We start from the raw sequence: 15088 nt of genomic DNA, 5'->3' as shown, positions 1-15088 counted from the left end.
AGATATAGACAGATTTGCAACTGTGTTTTTCAAAACGAAAATTGTACTTTTGAAAAAACACAGCAAACCTGGAAGATTTCAGTTAAAATAAAAAAGTAACACTAAGAATGTCCTAGAAGGCTGTAAACAATATGTAGTCCTAAAGTAATAGTCTACATCAAAAACTAATGATGTACTGTATGATGACTAACATAACATAATAAAATTAAATTAAATTAAAAAAAGTAATAGTGTAAATTAAATTCTTTGAGAAATATAAGAGAAGTATAAGAGATGATTATCCTCACATAAGGGGCTCATGCCTTCATTTGGAAAACTAGAAAAAAACATTAAAGCAACCCAAATGGCATTAATTATAAGTACCTGTGTGTTTTGAGAAATGAGGGAACTTTGGCAGTAAAAGGACATCAGGGAGGGCTTCAATAAGACATTTCAGTTTGAGTTGAAACTTACAGGATTAGAAAAGATTTCTAAAGCTTGTCTTCCACTGTGAACTTTATTATTTTGCTGTAAAGGAGAAGGCAGTGTAAGATTAAGAACTTAGTTTTTCTTTTTTTTTAAGATTTTATTTATTTATTTGAGAGAGAGAGAATGAACAGGGGGAGGGGCAGAGAGAGAAGAAGAGGGAGAATCTTAGGCAGACTCCCAGCTGAACACAGAGCCCTATGTGGGGCTCGATCCCAGGACCCTGAGGTCATGACCTGAGCTGAAACCAAGAGTCGGACAGTCAACTGACTGAGCCACCCAGGCGCCCCAAGAGCTTAGTTTTTCAAATAAAATATTCCATAGTCAGTATTTCTTCTTGTTTTTTTGATAGAGTAATTCTATTAAATACTAACTTGATGTTAACTCGAATTTAAAACAAAGGTCTGTTATAAATAATGTTTTATAATTTTACCTAAATGAATCTATATCTATATTGACATTATATAATATAATCAAATCATTTATTTAAAGCTAATCTTAAATAAACTTCCCCAGTTAAATTGGTACTGTTTTACCAAATATTTATTTGTATCATACATCTTTTTGCTCCATAGTTACTAATCTTAGGTTTTTAATTTAAAATAGATTCACTAATGTATTACTTCTTATTACAAGCTAGCTTGTTATGGAAAAGAATTCATTCCTCAAAAAAAATATTTATATATGCTTTCTGGAGTGATCTGACCACTAAAGACAGATTTCAGAAAAGTCATCTCTATTTGTATCAAAAGAATGCAAAAACGTCCGTGATATATTTGTAATTTTGTTCTGCAGTTGATGGGGAGCCACTGAGAATTTGATAACAATCATAGTCGCATTTGTGGAATATTCATTGGTATGAAGGAGACCAGTTAGCAGAAGTGAACTAAGTAGCACTGGGTAGGAAGAGGAGGAATGAGACAGCTTATTTCAGAAGAAATTGAGGCCCAGGATAAAACACCTGGCATGCATAAGGTATCATAGAATATTAGTAGCAGAGTCAAACTGAGCACCAAGACATCCAGACTCAGGCCCAGCCCTGTTAAGCTATTTCAAAACTCCTCATATCATTTGATTCCTTGACAACAAAAGAACTGCAATCGAGAACTGTCATTTGGAGCGATCATGTGCTACTATGTTGACATTTTAGTGAATAAAAGACTTTACTAGCCTCAGGACCATGAAAATACTCTTCTAGCAAAGTCTCAATAATTTTCCAATATGATTAAAATTCAAATTATGTCACCTTGCTTGTGAACAAAGTGAAAATATGTTTTGTATAAGTCTTACCGTTTGATAGTTTTAGCCAATTAACAAAACCTGACAGCTGGTCTAGAATTTGAGGTAAAATTCCCCTGCTGACTCAGGCAGTGAATAAGAATTTAATGTTCATTAAAATATGTCACAATCTGAGACCCAAAACAGGTACCATCTGCCACCAGTTCCTACTACATACCTAGGTAGAGATACAGTGTGCTCAAACTCTTTTATTTATAATCAGTGTAATTTGTTTTGAACTATTATCACCAATAGCCCATGGGATCTCCTCCTTTTCCTTTGAGGTGGGAACTGAGGAGTCAAGTATTTAATTTCCTCTAGATCTGTGCTTTTATCCAAACCGTGTAGACCTATTATTTTTTTATTTTTGTGTGGTCAAAACTGATTTTTTATTTGCTATAAACGATAAAAAGGAAAGGAGAGAAGAAACAGTGACCCTTATGAGGTGAATTCCAAGGCTGGTAGAATCACGTAGGCTAGCCTGGGAAGGCCCAAATTTGAAAGGAAATGTGCAGCTCCTGTGAGGACTGGTGGTGTTTTGCGGGGAAGGGCAGCTCTGGGAAGCCTGGTGATCCATGAGCCGATGGTGTGCAGGGGATACAGGGGTACTAGGGAGTTGAGGACAGTCTCAACTGTGGCTGTGGGACACGTGGTAGCTCAACAAGTCCCTATTGATAGTTCCATTCTACCGGGACTTGATTACTTTGCCTCACCTCCTGTCACCAGCCTCAAAGAATTCATGCAAGTAGAATCAATGGTTCTCAAACTGTGATCCCCAGACTGGGATCTCGTTAGGTCCTGGGACACCTGGATCTAACAACAGCTGGGAACTTGTTAGAAATGCAAATTCTTAGGTCTCAGCCCAGACCTGCTAATTCATACAGACTGGCAGTAGGGCCCAGAAATCTGTATTTTAGCAAGGCTTCCACGTGACTCTGATGTTCCCTCAAGGAATTCCTGGGCCTTTTGTAAGGACACGTTCATTTTGCACTTCTAACGTTGACCAGATAGGTCATGTCTGTTCTGTCTTCTTGAGCGGCTTCTTTGCTTCCTGTCTCTCCTTACTACTAGCCTGGCCTAGTTTATTGACTGTATCTTCCTGCCTATCTTGGAGGTAAGTCCAGGTGCTTGGCTTCTTTGAAAAATAAAAATACATTTCTTCTTTTAAAATCCTGGCTGTCCTCTGCCATGTGTAAGTTTTCTAGAGCTTCCTGAGTTTTCCAGAGCTCTCTGGTTCTCTGGCACTCCAAGACCTATGATCAGTTTTTGATATGCAGAAAGACATCTATTTTATACCCTAATAATAAATAACAAATCATAGTCATTTATTATGCATACATAAAATCCAAGCATAGAAGTATTGATAGTCAAGGATAGATGGGAGAAGGTAATTCATTGCTATGATTCAATGCTGTCATGGATTTCCTGTCTTCTCCTTCTATTAACTGTGGTAGAAGAGTCCTTTGGGTAGTGGGAGATCATGAAAAGAGAGAGAGAGAGAGAGAGAGAGAGAGAGAGAGAATGAGAGGAAACATTCCCCTAACAAGAGGAAACAAACTGAACCACTCACCTGCCATCACCACTTTAGAAAAGGCAGATCTAAAATTTACTAGCTAGAAGCATTGGTACAGTGTTCTTGTCATATAGATTTAGGTAAAAATATACAGATTCAATACTTCTACAATGTCATTATAATAATGTTATTACTTTACCTTGAGTCCATTTTCCCTAGTGGTATTCTTTAGTGGTGATTTGACTTTCCCCTTTATTTTTGTGATGCTCACGAAGTGCTTCTTCATTTGGCTTAATTTTAACACAGATGTCTTAGTTTCATTTGCCACTAAATCCCTTTGGGTATCCAATTAGTTTTATAGATCATCTAAGAAAAACTGTTTAGGTAACATGAAGTTACCCATAAATTTCCAACACAGATTTTTTTCCTCTTCTTCAAACATAACTCTCAGATCCTTGTTCTAAAATGTTTCCAAATCGTTACCCATTTAGCTTAAACAATGGTGCACCTCTGAGCCTTACACATAGAGCTATTTAAAGTAGCTTCTTAAACCCTGAGAAAGTAAGCCAAAGAGGATTGTATATACATCTTTATATTTTTAAATGTATTTAAAATGTCTTTCATTCTATCATAACTTCTTCCAAAAAAACCTTGAGATGGCTTGCAATGAAACAAACAGATGCCAAAAGTTAAAAGAAGAAAAGAAAAATGAGATGTCATGAAGGGATTGGAGGAATCTACAAATTTAAATTTGGGTCCTAGCTCTAGCCAGGGAGCTGAACTATTGTTTTACTATTAGTCCAAGTGCACATTTAAATTTGATGGAGGGCAGTCTGTGAATTAAATGAACAAAATCAATATACAAAACCAATGTATTACTAAGTTCCCACATTGAAAGTTTATTTTGGTATGAATTCTCATTAGAAATCTTAACTCATATTTTGATTTATTGCATTCTTTCAAACTGAGAAAAAATAGTGGAAAAAAAAAACCCTTAATTGCTGAGGAAAAATAGGAAAGAACTTCACAACTAGCTTTTATATCTTAAAAATAGCATGCACTAAGAATCCAATGTAAAGTACACCAGGTAAAGCAGATTCTGAATAAAGGGTGAGCTAATTGAAGGAGACATCAGAGCCTTCTGCAGCTCAGAGCTATCAGTGCAGTTGGCACGCCCAAATGAGCTACATAAAGTATCCTTTGATTTCTTTGTGTGTATGACACTTCAGTTCATAAGCAATCGGTACATATGTTTCATGATAATTTTTTTGCCATGTGTAATATCAGTTGTTCTTGAATTCGCAATTGTTTTGGAAAGACAGACTTCACTGTTTAGTTTATGTTTATTGTACTTGCTATTGCCAGAAAGAGGGGATTGCAAAGGGACTGTAAAATAATTTTCTCCTTTCTTTCTTCTTATTCTGTGTCTACAAGTTAAGTCAGGGACTATTATTTGGGAGCTGGAAATTGGATTTTCCAAAGTGCAGAGTAACCTTAATGGATAAAATGAAAGAATAAGCTGTCCTGATCTACTGATTTCATACAAGCCACTTTGTTTATTCATTCCATAGCAACCAGAGGGCATGTGTGACTCCTCATAACTCACAGGAACTTTGAAAATATGAATGTTATAAAAATTACTCCATAAAACACATATGAAAACATGCAAAGTGATTCCAAAGGATTTGTGTCACACTCAATTACTTAGTTCTATTACTTAATGGGCTTTAAAATTAGCTTTAGAAGATAATTACTCAGATAGCCAAATGTTAATTGAATAACAGATACTAAAAAAAATTTAAAAGTCAGTAAACTGCCCTTTGAGCAACACTACTTTTTTACTTGGAAGTCCCTTAAATATTTTTAAATAGCTCTTAAGTTTCTCTACTAGGTGTTTATGCTACATCTGACTTTTTTTTTTTTTTTTCCTTCACGCTTCTTGGGAAGATTATTTGGATTACAATTTTCTACTTATATTCTTATGGGCTCTTGATCCTTTGCAGGCACGATTACAATCTTATCTATACAAATGAGAAAATACATGCAAAAGCAATATGAACTATAGTGTTTTAGAAAATGTAACCTAGGCTTATTACATGTTCTTTCCTGTTTTAACAGGCCTTAAAAACAGATCTAGAAAAGAAGAAGCAAACTATGGACAAACTCTGCTCACTCAACCAAGATCTTCTTTCAACACTGAAAAACACATTGGTAGCCCAAAAGATGGAAGCATGGCTGGACAACTTTGCCCAGCGCTGGGATAATTTAGTCCAAAAACTTGAAAAAAGTTCAGCACAGGTTAGTGATACTAATTACCCTGTAATAAGTCATCCTTTAGATTTTTGAAATTTTCATTAAGAGAGCAGTGTTATAACCCTACAAAATATATCACTGGACTAGTCCTTGTCAAGTATTCCGTTGAATAAAAGCATGGGTCTCTTGGTTGTCTTGATATTGGGGAATGTGGGAGAGGTGAAGGAGTGAATGCTGACTGAACTAGTGACTGTCTTAGAGTGCGGCCCCTTCCAGTTCAGTGGGAATGAGGATGGGAGTGACTTAGAGCAACTGGACCAAGTTCTTGGGGACTATGTCTCACAACCTAAGCCCAAATCCTAGATTTCTAGAAACTGGAGGGCCATTCATTGGTCCCTACATTTTATATATGAGAAAAATGAAACATAGGGAGGAAAAATGAATTGTCCAAATGAAATTAGTGATAGGAGCACGGTTAGGGCTCAGGTCCTTTGATTTCATGGAAGACCTCATTCTATTACTTCAAGTAAGGATCTAATCATTGGATGTTCTTTCTGCCACAGACAGTTGATTCATAACACAAACACATAGACTGTGGATTAGGAAAGCATCTGTGTTCCATTTGTAGTGTCATCATGTGGTTTTATGTTAAGCATTTTAAAAGTTTTGGTAATTTAAAGAATATGGGGTAGTTTTAAAGTAGAAACTTTTATTATCTGATATTATTAGATGGTGGAATCATGGCTCATCATTCAAAATACTAACATTATATATAATAGTATTTAACATATTCTGCCATATTATTTTCCATTACAGAAGCTAACCTTTACTAATCAGTTGCAATTCATGGCTCAATGCACCATGCGTACATCTCTATTAAAGCAGTGACCACATTCAGTAGCTTTAGGCAGTCATCTCCTTTGTTATGAGACAATGCAGGGAATTTGTCTTCTTGACACTTGACATCTGATAAGTAGCACTTAGGAAATGTTTGTTGAAAGAAGCAATGAAGTTTAAAGTATTGCATCCAGAAATATAATTTAAGAAAACAGGATCAAGCAACTTGTATGATTTTCAATCACACTTCAACCTCCCTTCTGAAATTAAATTCATACTTAAAATTTTAAATTTGAAGGAATATAAATTGTAATTATTTCCTATGCAGTCATTGGACATAAATAAAAATTGTTTGTTTTCCATTGAGTATATTTTTATCAGTTGCTTGATCTAATAGTGATTTTAAAACCACATCATGATTCATCTTGTTATATATGATCTGGCCATGGTTACTTTGCCTTAACACTGGCATTTATGTAATAAACTATGAGGTATTAGAAAATTTGATACTTTTCAAACCATCAGTGATATCATTCCAATATGTACCCATTGGTTCCATAGATTATTGCTGCTGTAAAATGGTCACTTAACCATGTTCAGAAGGATTAGCATTGCCTTACAAAGAAAGTTATTTAGAAATGCATCCCTTTAAAAGGGTATATTTATGGAGATGTAACTGTTACCAGTAAGTCATGCTTTTGTTCACTTGCATTATATACAGTGGTTGGTTAAATGCTTGGTTCTGGATCTCATGCTCAGAGAATCTCATTCAGTAAACCAGTAATCTGCTTGCAGCCTTTGATAGAGTCTACAGAACATATTTTTAAAAAACATTGAATTAACAAGACAGTGGCATATGTGTCCATCCCCACATTGTGGGTTTTTCCACAGTGCTGCCTAAAATGGGGAAAATAGAGACCTTCCTATCAATGCTGTATTTAAATATACTTGCTTTCTTGGAATGAGCCTACTTTTTAAGGAGTGTTGTATATATCATCAAAACGTTACTGATTTGTTATTCTAGTTGGTAAAAACAACAACAACAACAGCTTAGAAACTTTATTTTTACTGGTCTAAAATTATAAGACTACCACCCAGGGCACTTACTCACCTTCCTATTTTTGAACTTTTCAAAACCTGTAATAAAACACTACTAGCTCTGATGTCCAACATACAGTACGACACGTTTCCACTGTATTTGCCCATTGGGATGTGATGAGGATAAAATAAAGTCATAGACATGAAAGCATTTTGGGGAAAAAAAGAACTCTGGAGCTCTTGATATACAGAACATACTGTTTAGTGAGTCTGGAGGGCTTTTGTAGTTCAGTATCATTTTTAAAATTTTTATTTTCACACATTTATGCACTACTATACCAGATTAGAAGCAGGTAAGTAGACATATTAGGCAAGTTGCTTTTTAGAATACTAAGCTTCAGCTTTTCTACAGTTCATATTTCAGGTTTTGTTCATTGTTTTTCTTTTTTTTTTTTTTTTTTTTCCCCAAAAGGAACTATCATAGCCCCAATCTAAAACATTGCTGGGGTGGGTTGGGACTCTTAGAAAGATAAAAACAAAGCTACCTGAGGACAGAGTAATGAAAAGGAGATAGAGAGAACCATGAAATAGTATCTTATAACTAAAAAAAGCCCTAGATTTTCTTTCTTAAATGTAAAATTGAACTTGATCAAAATTACATGGGAAAAAGCCCAAGAATATTGAGGGCAAGGTTCTGACTTTGAAAACAAAGCTCTCTTGTATGCACACTTTCTGGTATGTTTGTGGGGGCGGGGGGAGGATGTGAGAATCTGTCCCATTAATGATACAATATTGCAATCTCCTAAAAATTCTTTTAAGTGATTGGTTTAAAGAATGAGCAAAATCTGGTAATGGTTAAAATCCAGTAGGATGTAGGAATTATGGCCGAGATGACAAGGCATCCAATTGTGCTCTTATAAGGAACATTGTGTGCCTGAATTTTTGACTGCTATTCAGGTCAAACCTTTGAGGGATTTTGACCTTTTGAAACAGTAGCATGGCAAGAGATCAAAATATGGAAAAAATCAGCTGTGAGGCTGTTCTCTTGCATTTCAAAGTCAAGGTTGGCTTGAATAATACCTGGACACAAGCTGAGGATGCTTAAGTTGATGAGAAGGCAGAGTAAGAAAATAGAAATACTTTGTTTCCAGAAGTTAGGAAGAATAATAACCCTTGCTATGTGGGTGCTTCAGTTGAGAAAAGAAAACAAATCAAACATACTCTGGATTGACTTATTTAAAAACTCAAATGACCCCCTGTGTCCTCTAAATCTTTTATAAATATGCTTGTTGAAATTTACAGGTTTTTTTTCTTTTTCTTTTCTTTTTTTTTAAAGATTTTATTTATTTATTTGACAGAGAGATAGAGAGCACAAGTAGGCAGAGAGGCAGGCAGAGGGAGAGGGAGAAGCAGACTCTCCACCAAGCAGGGAGCCCAACGTGGGGCTCGATCCCAGGACCCTGGGATCATGACCTGAGCCGAAGGCAGCCGCTCAACCGACTGAGCCACCCAGGTGCCCCCACAGTTTTTTTTTCTAAATGCTTGTAATTTTATGTAATTTTATCTTGATTATAGTTAGGAAATAGGATAGCCAGAAATTAATTATAGGTAATACTTTAAAGTTACACATAATTTTAGCGATTTGAAACAATCTTTTCCCCCATTTAACTGAAACCATATATACTGTGGAAAGGGTATAATATTCATGTGCTTTATAATTTATTATGGTATTTTATATTAAACTTGGCATTAGGTGTTTAAATGTAAAAATATATCTATCTAGATGAGCTCAGAAGTTCTGTAGTTTTGTCATTGTTTAGTAGAGTAAATTATTTTATTTGCCAGGAGTAAGGGGCATTTTATGGCACATGTAAGTTTATACATGTCATTTCCATTTCCTGAATATTTTGCTATGTTTCTCTTGACCATTTTTGCAATGTTCTGAACTATAAGCCCAGATATCTTAAAGCTAAAATTAATGTGTCCAGAATCCTCCTCTCCTTGAACATGAGAGTACATGTTTATGTTGTATATTTCTCTATCTATAGTCACAGATGCTGAAAGAAAGTGATCATTATGTATGTATTTATCTATTCTATATCATTGATGTCCTGCTGAGAGTTTTTAAACTCTTGCCAGACATGGTTGTAGTGTAAAACATGGTTGAAGATAATAAGCCAGGATTTTTAGTAATACCAGAAACGCAAATACAGAGATGCAAAGGTATTAAGATGAATATTTCTTTATTTGCCTTTCAAGCAATGTTTTAAGCAGACTCCCTGCTGAGCATGGAGTCCAATGTGGGGCTCAATCCCAGGACCCTGAGATCATGACCTAAGCCGAAACCAAGAGTCAAGACACTTAACTGAGCCACCCAGGCACCCCTGCCAATGATTTTAATTAAAAATACTCTAAAGCCTTTCTGTTGAAAACCCCTTTTCCTTGGTTACTGAAAGTTCTCCAAGCCTAATCAGCCTGATGCCAATTTAAAAAAATGGTTTTATAAAACCTAGAATTAAAATAAAATCCCTTGATTTATTTTAGGTTTCTGTCTTTTTCAAGGACTATCACTACATCAAAAACTAATGACGTATTGTATGGTGACTAACATAACATAATAAAATTACATTAAATTAAAAAAAAAGGACTATCTAAATTCATGGACTAACCATCTTGAATTTTAGAACATCTTTTAGTTAATAGCTTAGGTTAAAGGTTTTATTAGAAAATTTCCAAGTAAATTAACTGTATCCTTTTCCTGCCTCCAACTAAAGTAGATGTTTGAGAATGGGCCTTGCATATCAATGTAATAGTTTTTATTTTATAATTCATTATCTACAACAACATAAAATGCTGCAGGCACTGAAAATTTAAGAGACAAGAGCTGAGTTAATTATTGGACACTCTCATTTCTTATTTATAAAATGGAGAGTCTGGGCTAGGAAGATCTCCATAGTGTCCTTCCAGTTCTCAATGCCTGTGATATGTTTCTCTTGGCTTAAAATTTTATATAAAACTCTGAAGTAATTGGTGAAGTGATTCCAACTATCTCTGCTATATCAATCTCAGAGTCAGCTGGAAGATGATAATGAAAATAAAAATCTCAGGGCGCCTGGGTGGCTCAGTCGTTAAGCGTCTGCCTTCGGCTCAGGTCATGATCCCAGGGTCCTGGGATCGAGCCCCGCATTGGGCTCCCTGCTCTGCGGGAAGCCTGCTTCTCTCTCTCCCACTCCCCCTGCTTGTGTTCCCTCTCTTGCTGTGTCTCTCTCTGTCAAATAAATAAATAAAATCTTTAAAAAAAAAAAAGAAAAGAAAAGAAAAATCTCTTCCTGTAAAAATAAGACTGACTTCTGAAATGAGTACATTTAACTCATCACAAATACCCTGTATTTTAAAATACTCTGAAGATAAAATACTCAACATCTATATGATACATCTGTTCTCTACTGAAAATAAATAAAATAACACATAAAGAAAAATATGCATTTCCCCCTCAATGTACACTTGATCATCTGCATGCCTAGTTAAAGACTCTGTTTCATTACTTCATGTCAGACGGTATGTAGAGGAAGGTCAGGTGGATCAGAAAAAAAAAAATGTCATTGCTTCTTGAGTTTTTGCAGATGCAGTTAATTCACAGTCTCTCAAAATCTGTGTTTAGTATGAATCCTAAATCCAACATGACTCTCTTCTTTCTGGCAATTTATACAAAAGATAATATGAAGTGAGTGACAAAATGCATGAAATTGAACAGATAGTTTTATAGAATAAACCTTCTTAATTGTTATATAATATTTTATTTCAAATAGGAGAATTACTTCTTTTTTGATATCTTTTGAATATGGACCCTAAGCGTGTTCATGATTCCAATGTTGTTATCTTTTCAAGAAGTTATATTGCCTTATGATCAGTATCAAAACCAGACAGTAATTTAATAATGAAATTTAGTTATCAAGCCACTCTCATGAACTTCAGCACTCCTTGTATGCTCTGCTTAGCTATGGTAATTCCTCTGCCTTGGTCATGGGATAGAGTATTTTATAGCCTTTTGATTAATCATCCACCTTCCTTTGTGAGCACTTGATCTTTTGCCCCAGGTTTCTCATAAAGTTCAGTGCATAAATTCTTTCTGTTGCTTAGAGTTGTAAATCCTTATACCATCAGATATTTGAGCCTTGTGCTACCGTGCCTGTGGAGATGGTTTTAAGCCTGGCTACCAATTATCAGCTAAAGCTGTTGCTATGATTATGCAGTATATTTTAAACTGTAAAACCACAATTCTTCCATACCCATTAAAAGTCAATTGATCTCTCTAAAGTTATGTGTATAAAAATGATAGCAAAAAACCCTCATCCACAGTTGTCAACCTGATTAGATTGTTTAAAAAATTCAGGTGTATTTAATTTGATTGATTTTTCCCAAATTTAATTGGAGTTTATCAGGAGCTGAAGGGCATTAAAAGGTGGTCATATGCCATTGTGTGCATTTTCTTTTTTTTTTTCAATCTTCTTCTGACTTCATATATGCATGTGTGTATATATAAACTCACCCTCCGCTTAAAGGAAAATAACCATTCAGAAATCTGAACAGGTATAGCATCAAGTGACCGTACCTACTAAGAGTGGGATAAAGGAACATTGAGACTTGGGTTTACATTTTTGCTCTGCCACTTACAAGTTGTATCTGCCTCGAAATTTTACCTCTCATCTATAAAATGGGAATAATAATAGTATTTACTCTCGGGTCCATGAGGTAATGGCAGCTACCACTTAATAAGCCTGGATTGCATGTACTATTCTAAGTATTTTAAGTAAGATAATGAATGCAAAGCACTTAGCATAGTGCCTGGGACATGCAAAGTGCTTTGTAATTGGTAGGTATTTTTAATTAGTATTTTCATAATAATGAAAATGATAAGATAAAGTAGATAACCGATTCTTCATAGCTTGAATCTCTTTTAGTAAATTTCTTTAAATGTTCAAATAGTAGAATATCTCACATTGCAATAAGTAGAAATCTGTAACCCCAAAGAACTTTTAAAGGCAAGAATATTTAAATAATTAATTGGAAAAATAAAAGATGCAGTTAAGAATATAGCCAAAATAAAAGAAAAAGAACCAGCACCCACAAAGTTAATTTAAAATGTAAGAGCTGGGGATAAAGACAACTAGTTACCCCTGTGAAACCGGAGACAGTGGTTGAAATGTTTCCTTTCATCGTATGCCTTTTTATATTCTTTAAACGGGCTTGAATGCGCATATATTTCCTTTTCGAAATGTGAGTTTTTAAACAAATGGAAGAGAAGATGGCAAGAAAGAATTTTATTGTTTGAGAGTAGTTTGATTTCTCCGGAACTACTAAAATTATATAACCTTATTATACAAGAAGATGTATACCCTAGAACTATCAAGTGAATGGGCAGATGCTCTTCCAATTTTTCCCACAATGGAAAAATTTAACTTTTGGAAACTAACATAGGTAACCTTATGAGTAAGAAGGTTCAGTAGAGAAAAAATTTTTTTAATTTTCTACAAACATTTAGAGCAGATAGTGGTTATTACTGATATATATGTTCAGTTATTTTAATGTATTTGGATGACATATTTCCCTAGTTCTAAAGATACATAGGTATGACTGACCTAAAAACAGCAATTTGAACAGAAAAATTCTGAAAGTTTTCGCTGCCTGAAAATGCAGCCTTTTTCAGAAAATGTTTTGTTGTAGAAAGTTGGAAAATAGAAAGAATACAGAAATATTTAGTCCATAGTAGAAATTATCTGTGCTTTCTCTGCCAAAACATAACCACCATTTGTGTTGTTTACTCAGTACTATAATGTAAACATTTTCCAGTGGCACTGAAAATATTTGAAACATGTACAATAACTCTGTCACATGCATGTACTATAATTTATTTAAGCCAGTACCTGCTGACATTAAGTTGTTTCCAACATTTTTCCATTATACCTTATCCTGTGGACAAGGGTAAGTGTTATATGCAGCCTGTAGCATTAGATACATTTATTTATTTATTTTTTTATTTATTTTTAAATATGGAACGCTTCACATATTTGCGTGTCATCCTTGCGCAGGGGCCATGCTAATCTTCTCTGTATCGTTCCAATTTTAGTATACGTGCTGCCGAAGCGAGCACAGCATTAGATACATTTAAATGTGAGGATCCCGGCTGAGGGAAATTTATTTTTGTAACATTTAAAAAGAAACTGCCTTGATTACTATATGTTCAGTGCAGGTAATCATTTTGCATACTTGTATTTTTCATGTAGCACCCACCTTGCCTCGCAATTATGTGTGTGTTTGTCACCTTCACTACTATACTGTAAGTTCCCTAAAAATCAAGATTCTGTTTTATTCATTTCTGAATATTCTGTAGTGATACATATAGAATACAGGCTGGAATTTAATTAAAACATGATTCCGCTGCTGAGTAACTCATACAAGTTTAGATTGCTTTAATTAAATATGATGTCCAAAGTCAGGAAACCTAGGTTTTAGAGCACCAAAATCAGAATAAATCTAACTCTAGCAAATACCTGACATTTTAAAACTTGGAAATAAGATTTATCAGAGTCATGATTATCAATCTTCAGATCTTTAAGACTGTCGGATAGAAACAATACTCAATTTACTCTGTGTTGGTTCAGGATTCAAAACAAACTTTAAATGAACCGAGCCATAATAAGGGAGGCTTCTACTAGGTGTAAAAACTTTGCCAATGGGAAGATTGGCTGCCATATTCCAGAAGGAGTTATCTGCTTCTGGGAGTAGTAAATCCTACAGTAAGTGGAAAGCTATACTAAATGACCTCCATAATCCCTCCTTGTCTATATTTCTAATGATTCTAACATATAATTAAGTGTTTACAGTCAATAACTAAAAGCCATGGGGAAATTTAGTACACGACCATTTGGTTTTTATTCTGATTATATGGAGTAGGTTTTGAAAGTAATTATTAGTTTGTTATATATAACAAATTATATCCTATGGTTACAGGGTCAATGCACAGTTGTTTTTTTTTTTTTTTTCATTATTCCATCCCAAAGGAAACAAAGGAGTATTTTCAATTATAGTACAGTAATGATTATAGTGTAGAACAATTACAGATTTATGTCTTACTATTATTTTATTAAAAATGATTGGTTTTTCTTAGAAGGTTTTCTATATTTCTAAAGGCCTTTTTGTAGTATATGATGTTGCCATTTCTCCATACCTTACTCTCAGTGGGCCCATCTACCCAATTTCAGAAATATCAATGAGAAAATATAATACTACAGGAATTAACTTCACAGCCAAGTATCCAGTAGCACAAATGTTTCATAACATTAGATACAACTGTAAACAATATGTTTGCATTTTCAGAATTTCTGCATTCTGGTGCCTCCACATACAAAATTAGAAAATTTCCCCCTGAACTATATTCTCTTCAAGCCATCATTGTATGCAAAAATAACTTGCTCATGGTTAAAAAATATTACTCTGAAAAAATTAAATGCTCTTGGAATCCTCCTTAAAAATGACATTTTTTTTAAATTAAGGGTAAACTTAGTTTCATCATGTAATGATCATTTTGGGTTAAAGACAGGTAGGTTTGAGGTTATATTTTAAGCATTTTTTTTAACAGCTGTGTTACTTTCTGCCTTCATTTTGGTATAACTTGTCAACAGACTATATAATTATTGTTTGAGG

At 34.5% G+C, this 15088-nt stretch overlaps 1 protein-coding gene and 1 non-coding gene across 9 annotated transcripts in view; one reads left to right on the top strand and one right to left on the bottom strand.

Annotated features, from left to right (window-relative positions):
• The window catches only part of DMD (dystrophin), a 2113108-nt gene that overhangs the window by 666702 nt on the left and 1431318 nt on the right, over positions 1 to 15088 (top strand). For all 8 annotated transcript variants that reach the window (XM_064573900.1, XM_064573902.1, XM_064573903.1 and 5 more), the window contains one exon: positions 5375 to 5554. In XM_064573900.1, coding sequence (XP_064429970.1) covers positions 5375 to 5554 — 180 coding nt within the window. The remainder of the gene's footprint in view (positions 1 to 5374; positions 5555 to 15088) is intronic.
• Positions 13429 to 13535, bottom strand: LOC123851313 (U6 spliceosomal RNA). Its single transcript, XR_006792538.1, has one exon. It is a non-coding gene; the product is annotated as a U6 spliceosomal RNA (small nuclear RNA).

This window comes from Mirounga angustirostris, unplaced genomic scaffold (genome assembly GCF_029215605.1).
Source record: "Mirounga angustirostris isolate CCGP_5_RB_7025 unplaced genomic scaffold, mMirAng1.0.hap1 SCAF_11, whole genome shotgun sequence".
In the NCBI taxonomy this organism is placed as follows: Eukaryota; Metazoa; Chordata; class Mammalia; order Carnivora; family Phocidae; genus Mirounga; species Mirounga angustirostris.
This window is presented reverse-complemented; position numbering and strand designations above follow the sequence as displayed.